This window comes from Micrasema longulum, unplaced genomic scaffold (assembly GCF_059751315.1).
Source record: "Micrasema longulum isolate JH-2025_06_02 unplaced genomic scaffold, ASM5975131v1 h1tg000111l, whole genome shotgun sequence".
Taxonomy (NCBI): Eukaryota; Metazoa; Arthropoda; class Insecta; order Trichoptera; family Brachycentridae; genus Micrasema; species Micrasema longulum.
The window spans coordinates 24,395-35,681 of record NW_028277317.1 but is presented as its reverse complement, the minus strand read 5'-3'; the positions used below and the strand labels follow the sequence as shown (position 1 = coordinate 35,681).

At 32.6% G+C, this 11,287-nt stretch overlaps 1 protein-coding gene across 1 annotated transcript in view; it reads left to right on the top strand.

The window, feature by feature from the left end:
* Positions 1-2,233: 2,233 nt before the first annotated feature.
* Positions 2,234-11,287, top strand: part of GCS2alpha (glucosidase 2 subunit alpha) — a gene marked incomplete at its 3' end in the record, with an annotated part of 32,367 nt that continues 23,313 nt past the window's right edge. Inside the window, exons 1-2 of the mRNA XM_088238494.1 lie at positions 2,234-2,450; positions 6,573-6,797. Of these exons, the coding sequence (XP_088094620.1) occupies positions 6,573-6,797 (225 nt within the window). The remainder of the gene's footprint in view (positions 2,451-6,572; positions 6,798-11,287) is intronic.

Sequence of the window (11,287 nt, the reverse complement as noted above, 5' to 3'; positions counted from 1 at the left end):
ACAATAGATAATTGTAATCAAAGCGTAAACTTATTTTGATGGTTAGCCATTTGTTGATAAAAGTATTCTTATTATTAACATATTACAACAGAGATGAAGAACATTTAAGAGAAGGTTATATACAAGTCTAGGCATCTACAAGGCTTATGACCTGTCAATGGCTGGTTTAAGGGCCACTTTACACACTGTGTAACATTCACCATTCTGCCCATATTTGAATATCTATATTCCTTCACTTCTTTCATCTGTTGATGTTTATGAAGTTAAAGAGCTGAAACCTTTATTTATGCGGGTGAGATACATCTAATTGAATTATTTCACCTACATACTAGGCAACGCCTGAAAATGTTATTTTTTCAATTACCATACTTCTTCATGGACCAGGTGGATTTATCAACAATATTTTGATTTTGTTCAAATTCCTGTAGACAAGGACTGGATTCAACTCCCTGGGGACCTGTTTATATTAACATATTACAACAGAGATGAAGAACATCTGAAGAACACGTTCTTCATCTCTGTTGTAATATGTTAATATAAACAGCTCCCCAGGGAGTTGAATCCAGTCCTTGTCTACAGGAATTTGGACAAAATCAAAATATTATTGGTACATACTTATGTTTCACTATTGCACTTGAATGTATTTCTAATAAATGTAAAAGCCCGTAGGGCGTGTAAATTAATAAATTTGGACAAACTCAAAATATTACTCTAATTATGTTTATGTCATTTCACAGCTTGAAGAAGATGCTGATAATTATCAGATTTAAGCTTATGGGAGGAAGAGTGTCTCTAAAAAAATGTTGTTCCACACCTTTTCGAGTGTCAAAAGAAAAACATTATTTTTTCACGACAAACGGGACGCAGAAGAAACTATTTAGAAATTCTTAAAAGAGCAAGGACGGCTGAAGTCACGGAGGAAGAACCCTGCACATCTTCATCTAAGAAGTAACGGAGGCAGTTGATCTCCAATTTGCCTTGTCCTCTTCCGCAGTTGAAAAAGTTAGTAAGATGACTCAAGCAAGTCTAAGGGCAAATAAAGTCATTGTTCGCAGCAAGGGAACATCAACTGACACCATGTTTCTAATGGTGACGAGAGCTACATCTCCTATCATTTTTCCTTCACCAGTGAAAGATCTAACAACAGGCTATGCTTCAGTTATGCCAGATAATGATGAAATGCTAGAATGGAAAAGCACTTCCGATGACTAGAACTTTTTACTGACTGACAATAATGCTGATGTTTTTGAAACTCAAAAACTTAATGTTATTTTACGACAAGCTACTGTAACGGGTATTGAAAGAAATTATCGACTTTTTCTTGGCGTACCAGGTGTAGAACAAGATAAATGACGTCATAAACACGACAACCAATCACGAAGCGTTCGAAAACCATTCGCAAGAAATAAATGGTGTTGAGCTGTAAATATGATATATCCTTATATGTATATATTATATTACATAATAACTTGTATATATTATATTACTAACACATGTGTAAAAACATAAAATATAAAAAAAAAACTCGACACTGGCCAGAACACCCGAGTTGAGAGGTGAAAAAGCCATTGAAAAACGAAGAAGAAGAAGAAAAGACACTTATCTTCACATCATGTTGCCTATGCAGCTGCATTGGTAAAATGAATTTAGCGTATCTCAATTATCTGTTACAGGAAGGTAACCGTGATCAGTTTTACTCTTTAAGCGCCAGCCCGGGGACAATAAAAATATAGCAGTGTAAAATCACTTCAGCAGCCCTCTCAGGAGTCGAACCCAAAATCTAAAGCATGGTTAACGAACGCACAACCACTATGCTACGAGGCGGACTTATCTGCACCTGCACATAGAAAAACACATTAAAAGATGAAAATAAAAAATATATAAAATTTCAAACATAAATGACATGAATATTTGTTCAACACAGTAGGTATTGGTTAAAAAAATTATAGACGCCATACATATAAATTTTATTAGTATAGCACATATCATAATATGCTTGTGTGCTCTACTTAAAGATTCAAAATAAATAAATAAAAATATTGTGCCGTGATAGTACCTATCGATTAGTATCTATTTATGGACATCACTATCATACGCAGTGTGGTTATTTGAAAAAATACATCCCATATGTTTGACAGTACTTTACTGAATTTCAATGTCACCTCGAATCTCCATTCAAAAATAACACCTATTGAATTAAGCAATGAGGTGATATCGAATATCATTTTCCCTTGAAGTATTTATATTTTTTATACATCTAGTATCTTGGCACTTGTCGGAAAGTTACAAAACGTATAAAACTCCAGCGTGTCATTGCGCATTTATCACAAGGAAAATCTTGTATTTTCTCAATTAGATGCAGAAACTCCTACGTAAAACGGTGTTTGAATAATAGTTTAAACATCGGAGAAAATAATACTTCGATTCGGTCTGTCTCTTAAACTTTTAAGGTAGGTATTTTGATATAATTTCACGAACCTTCATCGCTCCACCGGCGTTCTGAGTTTGCATTTTGATGTGTTTTCATAATATTTATTAATAAAATATGTGTTTATTTGTGTACGGAACAGATCAGACTTCAATCTCTTGTAAATCAATAGCTTACGCGTAAAATATATATTACATATTGACTTATAACATTGTCTGTGACAATAACCTTTTTTATTTCAGATATCTCGAAAATTTATCGAGATTTTCAGTTATTGCTTCTAGAAAATACTGGATTTTATGAATCTTTTACGGTGTATTGTTTCGTAACTTTATCACTCCGTTTAAATCTTTTTATTGCAGTCGAACGACAGCATTTGTTATTTTATTAAAATAATGATAAAGGGTTTATATACATACGAAATATTTGTAATATTTATAGCATAATATACAATGACTCACAGTGATATTCGTACAAGCGCGCATTCGAATTTTTGTGTTGAATATCTGTGAAATTATTACATATACAGCTTACCCACCACATACCGCACACCGCATCTGAGGACATCTCCAAGTCTCCTTGGCGGAGCCCACACACACGGAAAATTTGCTCGTTGCCAAACGAGAAAAGCTGCCCGAAGGAGCTCTCTGAAATCTGGTAGCCTTAGCATCTTTGTGCTGAAAGAAAGTAATCCAGAAGTACATAATATGTATTTCATTGGATTGAGAAAAGAGGGAAGTGAATTCTTCACTGACTGGGATTAAATTGATCGGACATGATCAATTCGCCGAAATGATTACGAAATTTTTTTTGGAAGTCACCAGATCTGTATATCCGACAGGACCTATAACAGGGCCACGGATAGTAGCGAGAAGCTCCATTCGGTAATCATTGAGAAGGGGAAAGGAACAAGACCATAGGATGTGTTCAGAAGATTGGTTAGGATATCCGCAGCAGCACGAAGGGGAGTCAACAATATTAAAAACAAATATTTTTTTATTAAATTTACCATGACCTGATAAAAACTGCGTAGTCCAGTGATCGGGGATAATCCGAGAAGATTCTAAGCGCTGACGGATTGAAGGAAAAAAAAGAAAGGTAACCCTCCCTGAAAGGGAAGATTCCCATCGCGATTGCCAAGCATCAAGAAGAGCATTTAAAGTGATTTGTTTAATATTCGATCGAGACATTCCTTCAGTTGGGAGTAGACGGACGCCACCAATAACAGAGGAATGCCTTCTTTTTAGGTGGTTTGCAGATGGTCGCTGAACCTCCAGATTCAAAGGAAACAATTATTATATATACAGTCAAACTTGGTTATTACGAGGAAGACGGGACGGGAGAAGGACGGGAAGACTGAATTTGCTCGTTATTAGCATTACTACAAAAAATACATTAACCGAATTGAATCTATAAAATAAAATTTTTTATCGTATTGCAATTTAAGACGGTTGACTCAGAATACAGGTCCAGATGAGTCTATAAACTTACCTAAACTCCAAACTCGAAGGAACATGGCTGATGCCATTTTTATGTATAAAACTTTGAATAACATGATAGATTGCCCTAAGATTCTGTCACTTATTAATTTTAGAGTCCCAGTAACGCAGACCAGAAACCAAACTCTTTTTGAAATTTCTAAATGTAAAACTAAATCTTTTCAAAATTCATTTGTAAATAAGAACCTGCCATATGTGTAATCAAAAATTAAATTGTATTGATATTAATAACATATCTTTAACTTCCTTTAAAAGTGAAATTTCCAAAAATAATTCAAGTTATGATGTTGAGCCTTGAATCCGCAGCCTATATTATGCAGGTGATGTGCAGTTCTGTATGTAGGCACATAATAAATGAACGCTGTATGGTCAACTATAGTTGTATTATTTATTGTAATGTGCAACTGTGTGACCAATATTCGTTGACATTTCTAGTAATATTATAAGTTTTGTATGATTAGTTATTTTATGTTATGTATAATTTTTATGTGACAACATTTACAATAACAATATTATGTGGAAGCCTCTAATTGGACTTTATGATATGTATTTAAGGTATAATTGATTCTTATAAATGTATAAATATCTGTTGGCTTTCCAATGAAATAAAATAAAATAAAAAAATTACTCGTTATACCAGAGGAAGGTTTTTTAAATCCAATCGCCATTGCATATTGTCACTATTGAAAATTATAATGAATGCTTACAACATACCACTTTCTAAATTTCAATTGCAGATAAATAAACTTTTGTATTCTTTTACAATGTTGACACTGAGGATAAGGATTGAGAAAACTTTTTACACACTTCAAAAATTTTCTTGCAACGTTCCATTTTACAAATAATTGCCACTTTTGAAACACTTCCGCTTGTTAGTAGTCATGTTTACAATTCAAGGGTTAGGTTTGAACTTATCTGACATCACCCACTTGTAATGTTCATTATGCATTGACCATAGAACATTAATTAGAGCGTGGAGGAGACAGTTTAATCATGAATTAGAGGTACTGAATGGCGAAGCCAACATTACACAATTCATCAAAATAAGACGATTACAATGGTTGGGCCATGTGCACAGAATAAATGATAACCGCACCCCAAAAAAGATTCTTTATACCACTCCGGAAGGCAGACGAAGCAGAGGCAGGCCAAAATTAAGATGGCTGGATAATGTGGAAAGTGACATAAGAGCGATTGGCCTGACGAACTGGAGAAGAGCCAAAGGGATGAATAGAGACAAACGAGGAAGTTCAGTGTCTTTTTTTTGTTTGTTAATAGGCTATTAAATTAAGCAAAAAAAAAATATTTTTTTTACATATTGTATTATCAGCGCTATGATTTTTTAAAGTTTTGTATTTCTGAAATAACTCCGCGTGTGACGTCAGAGTTTGTTCACTGTTTGTTCTTCCTATTGGTCCGTTTACGGTAAGCTAACCGGATATCCTTCACAGCTGCCACATCATTGGTTGGTTCATATGAACCAGTGACGTCAATCAAAGTAGTGCGTTTTTATTTTTTACTTGTACATTTTCAAGAAACTTTGCCGTACGATTTTTTATATCCTGTAATTATTTTCATGACTAAAAATTGTGTTGCTTTTAATTGAAAAAAATCTCTTATTGTTTTTATGTATATTTCATTTTTACTTTTTATGTTTATTCATTTACATATGTTTTTTTTTTCTTTTTAAAACTAGTATTTTAACCGTATCTTATTTTAAAAAAAAATTATAAATGGTATATTCTGTAATTTATTTTTGTTCTTCAATTTTTATTATTATCGGTATGTTTTCCAATTTATATTTTTGTTTAATTTCTTAATTACTCATTTTATATATTATAATGTGTATTTGTGGTTCAATTTTTATTATTATCGGTATGTTTTATAATTTATAATAATTGTGTCTCATTTATTTACTATTAATGGCATATTTTCTAATCTATTTTTATGATTCAATTTTTATTATTATTACTTGCATGTTTTCTAATTTAAATTTATATTGATTTTTTATAATGTTATTATTATTCTTTGAATTTATTAAGCATCATTTAATGAAATTAAAAATAAAAAAAACACATGAATAAAATAAGGTCCTTCCTAAACACAGGAATTTCCTAGCTAGTCGGGACCTGAAACAAATAAACTCTGTACATTTTAAAACTGTGAAATACTAAATAAATAAATAAATGCTCTAATTTTTACCGCGCGCCAGAAAACATTTTTTGTATCCGATTTCCCGTAGGGCTGAAGTTCCTCATTCTGGAGGAGGCCAGGGCCCACAACGGGCTGTAGCGCCACTGATGATGATAGAACATTAAAAAAAGAAAAACATTTAAAAAACCCCCGAAACAAGGATGTCGTTCATAAACTACAAAAGAAGTTGTAAATTGTAATGAGGTGCCGAGCCCATACTTACTAAATTGACAAAGCTTGGATTTTTTACTTGCAATTTCATCCATATGTGTGGTACTTTGTCAATGCTGTCGGTGAAACACCAATTAGATTTTTAGACACAGTAGCGTGCCTAGGGTTTACGAGTAAGTTGCCTTACTCGTAAACCCAACTAGATTAGCATATTAAAATGTATTTATTGTAATGAAAAAGATCATTTCAAATAATGTCTCAAATACATATGTATTTTACAGATGGGGTCTCCGCGTTCCGTCTTTACAGTGCTCTGCGGCCTGATGCTGCTGGAGTATTGCTCTTCCGTGGACCACAATATCTTCAAGACCTGCGATCAGAGCAGCTTCTGTAGACGCCTGAGGGCCATGACTCCGGACAAATCTCCCTACGAACTGCTCCTGAAGTCCATCAGCTTAGAAAATAAACACACCCTGCAGGCTGAACTAGTCAATAATGAATACCAGGTATTGTTATTATTATTAATAATACGCGAGCAGCTATTAAGCTGATGCGTGCATACCAAGTGTACATGGTTATTAAACATTATAAATTGATGTGTGCATCTAGTTAACATTAACTGAACTAGCAACGATCGCTTTCTCGGGAAGGCCATTCCATTTCTCCACAACTCGGTTTGTCAGGAAGTTCTTCCCGGGGTTGGATGAGAAGGAGGCAGTGTTTAGTTTCAATGAATGACCTCTGAGATGGCGGTTTTCATTCATAGTGAACATTGATTTCAACTCGGGTACATTATATTGCTCAGTTAAGATCAAGTCACCACGCTGCCTCCGCTCTTCCAGTGAACTTAACCCGAGCTCCCTTAAGCGGTCCTCATATGATTTATTTCTTAGAGAAACTGCCATTTTAGTTGCTCTTCTCTGGACTTTCTCCGACAACTCTGTCTTTTTAAAATAGGGACTCCAGATTTGGTAGGCGTACTCCGGGAGCAGGGGCGAATGCTCCTTATAATCGATTACATGCAGCTTACCATATTTTTTTGACATCGTAAGTAATGTTTTATAATACTGTAGTATTATTAGGAAAAAACACATCACCAAAAAAATATATTACTTTTCTTTGGTTGTTAAATTTATATCATATTCCTTTATTCCATACAGCGACCAGTTGCGCCTCTATTGGCCAAAATTATTACTACTGGATTACACGAGATTACTCTGCTCCCTTTAAAATCACTAATTCAAATACGTCTTTAACCTAAAACTTTAGAATCTCGTTCGAAAAATTACACTTGCGATTACAGTAAAATCTTGCAGCTTTCATTAATGCAATTTAGTCTTTCAATACTTTTTCATAAGAGCATAGACTTATTTTCGGAATCTCTAAGTTCAGTCATATCACTCCACTACTTCGGGAACTACACTGGCTACGTTTTCCACAGAGGGTCGAATACAAACTCTGTTGGCTTATGTATAAGTCACTGCACAACTCGGCTCCGGAATATCTAAGGGAACTATGCATTCCAGATGAACTAGCTGACAGGCGTCTCACGCTTAGATCAGCTACGTCTACGGCGAGAGGAAAAGTTATTATACCTCTACGCAAACAGCGCACTAAATTTGGTGAGCGCGCATTTGCGGTCGCAGGCCCTATGGCATGGAATGCTCTCCCAGCAGAGGTGCGAGGCTGTGAAAGTGAAGTGATGTTTCGGAAAAAACTTAAAACCCACTTGTTCTCTAAATCATTTGAATAAATCCGTAGCACGTGACAACAAAATAAATTATTTTAATTAAATTACAAATTTAAAAGCTTCAATTAAATTAACTTAACAATAGAATCATAATGTAAAGCGCCCTTGAGGTATTTTATTACGAAAATGGCGCTATATAAGTTATCCACAATAAACAATAAAGCTAGTATTCTTTAAATTACATTAATTTGACTTACGACAGTCTAAGGGAGGTGACAATATACGCACTCATTATGTGTAAGATAGAGATAACGAATATATTTTGTATGTCGTTACAATAATAAGTAAGTAATTTAGCATACTTATGTTTCGGTGGTTTGAAAGTAAATTTGCTTTAAAATAAATCAATATTGAGATATTTTAATCGAAACGAATTGATATTTTAATCCATAATATAGTATAAATCCTTTAGTGGGTTTTAAAAAACAAAGATTCGCTAATTGTTTTTTAATTGTAATTCGTTTTTGTGCATACGATTACAGTTGAATATTGTAGGTTATTCTTCAGTATCCATTTAAACTTTTAAAATTTAGTTAGAGTTATGATAAAAACGTTACTAGTGTATAGTGTTAAGAATAAATATATATGAAGAATTGTAATATGTATAACTTATGTCGTTTTGTGAATAATAATGTGATATAAAAGTCGATGAAACAATGATTCTTAAAACGTAATTTATGTTTTGTTTGGTGAACTATCGTACTTGGTAAGGTATACATTTAAATTATTTAATTATTATAATTTATTAAGAAATAGTGTTTTCTTTCAAGACAAGTTATAATAGTCTGACTTAACCAAAGATGCACCGGTGCGCTAATGAATTATCCAGTTAATTAATTACTTTTTCGACGCTTAGCCCAAAACGCGAAATAGTTGCGCGGATGGGTCGTTGCTTCCTAATGACGTAGGCGGGGGTTCGAGTCCATAGGGGTTCCAATTTTTTTTTTGCAATTATATTTTTTTAAATTTGTTGGGAATTATTTATTAAATATAAAATAGACTTGTTTTTTATATGCCGTTCTACCGCTATGGACATTTTATCAGAATTTTCATAGCTTACCAACTTAAAAACTCACCGCTCGCCACTGTCTGGGAGTGGACAAACATATCATGGGTATTCTGCGAAAAAGCACCGAGTCAAAATTACTACGTCTGAGATAATTGAAGTTCAAAGTTCGTAACGAAATATTTTTTTTTTAAATCCTAAACATTACTAAGCCATCTTGAAAAAATGGTAAATTGATCTATTTACTACATTTTATTCAATAGTTTAACAAATAATAACTGAACTTTTATAACATTTTTTTCAAAATAATAGTTGATTGACATGACTGCATTTTCGCTGTACATAATACCACAGTAAGAAATTCAAATTGAAGTCACATTGTGTGAAATGTTATTATTTTTTAATTAAAAAAGTTATTTAATCATTTGATCTACAGTACCTATTACATTAACAATATTTTGAGTTTGTCCAAATTTTTGTAGACAAGGACTGGATTCAACTCCCTGGGGAGCTGTTTATATTAACATATTACAACAGAGATGAAGAACATTTAAGAGAAGGTATTATAGAAGTCTAGGCATCTACAGGGCTTATGACCTGTTGATGGCTGATTTAAGTGGCCACTTTACACACTGTGTAACATTCACCATTCTGCCCATATTTGAACATCTATATTCCTTCGATTCTTTCATCTGTTGATGTTTGTGAAGTTAAAGAGCTGAAACCTTTATTTATGCGGGTGAGATTCCTCTAATTGAATTATTTCACCTACATACTAGGCAACGCCTGAAAATATTATTTTTTCAATTTCTATACTTCTTCATGGACCGGGTAATTTATCAACAATATTTTCGTAAATGTATAACGAAGGAATAACGAAAATCTCAACCCCTAATTAATTATATTTATGGAGATATTAAAGTTATTAGATGCAATGTGTAGTGGCTACAAATCACCGGGAAGGGGGATTTTAAAGAAAAAAGTGTATGCATATTCTGCTTTTCATACAGAAATCTTAATTTTACTTTGTAGATAAAATTGAAGATAAATGTTAACTTCCCATTGTCATCGGGGCCCTGGAAACGATTTTTTAATATTTATGCTGCTTATGCCAGTTAGTTTTTTTTACTTTGATTTCGGTTTGGTTCGGTCGCTTCATTTCTCCCCTCACTGCTTATCAATTTCTTCTGACGCTTTTCAGCTAATCAATAACGAACTCCCATCAATCAATTGAATCTATTTTCATGCTAAGTTGTTCAATCAACAAAGTTGATTTTTATAAATTAAATAATATCAGCTAATCTAAATTAATTTTAATCAAGCGCAACGATGCATGCTTATCAGTAATCCAAAAAAATATGTTATTTAAAAACATCCACGACCTTCTAATGATATTTTCTTTCTTAAAATTGTTTCCTAAAGAAAAAAAAAATAAATGCACCAAATAAGTTTAATATTCAAATTGGGTTGGGAACCCCACTATACCACAACTTTTTATATAATATTTTTATAGTAATAATAAAAATATTACATAAAAAGTTCATAAAAAGGAGAAGACATTGTAAAGCTACTCTACTTTCCTCCCTCTCTCTCTGCTTCCATGAACATTTCAATTTAATTGTAAAAACTTTTAACTGATCTGCTCTAGAATTAATTTGATATCACCCACTTGTAATATTTTTTGTGTTTTGAAATAAGCATAAATATATATTTTATTTATACATAAAATAATTAAGGGGATGAATAAAATAAAAACAATAATAAAATTTAACCAACAATGCCATACATATGAAACAAGGGGTAAAAAAAAGATAAGATTACCAATGAGGAGAAAAACAGAATCTCAAAACTCATTGTACAAGGGATTGAAGCTGTACAATGAGTTACCTGAAGAAATAAAGGAAATAGAAAAAATTTAAATATTTAAAATTAATTTGAAAAAATATGTTATTGAGAAATTTTGATAAAAAAATTGTAATATTATTAAAAGTTTATATTAGTTCTTAAGATGTTATGAACTAACTTAATAAAGCATAAATAAATAAATAAAATATTAATTAGCCGGCCGTTTAGATCTTATTACTTAGGTCCTTATTTTGAGAATGATGTTTTTAACAACTGAAGATTTTTTGTGTAATTTTTGACAATACTTTTGTACGGTATGTCGGAGAAGTAGCTCGTTATAACAGTAAATAATTGTATGGAAAAAACCATGAACTAAAATGTCAACTAATGTTTCC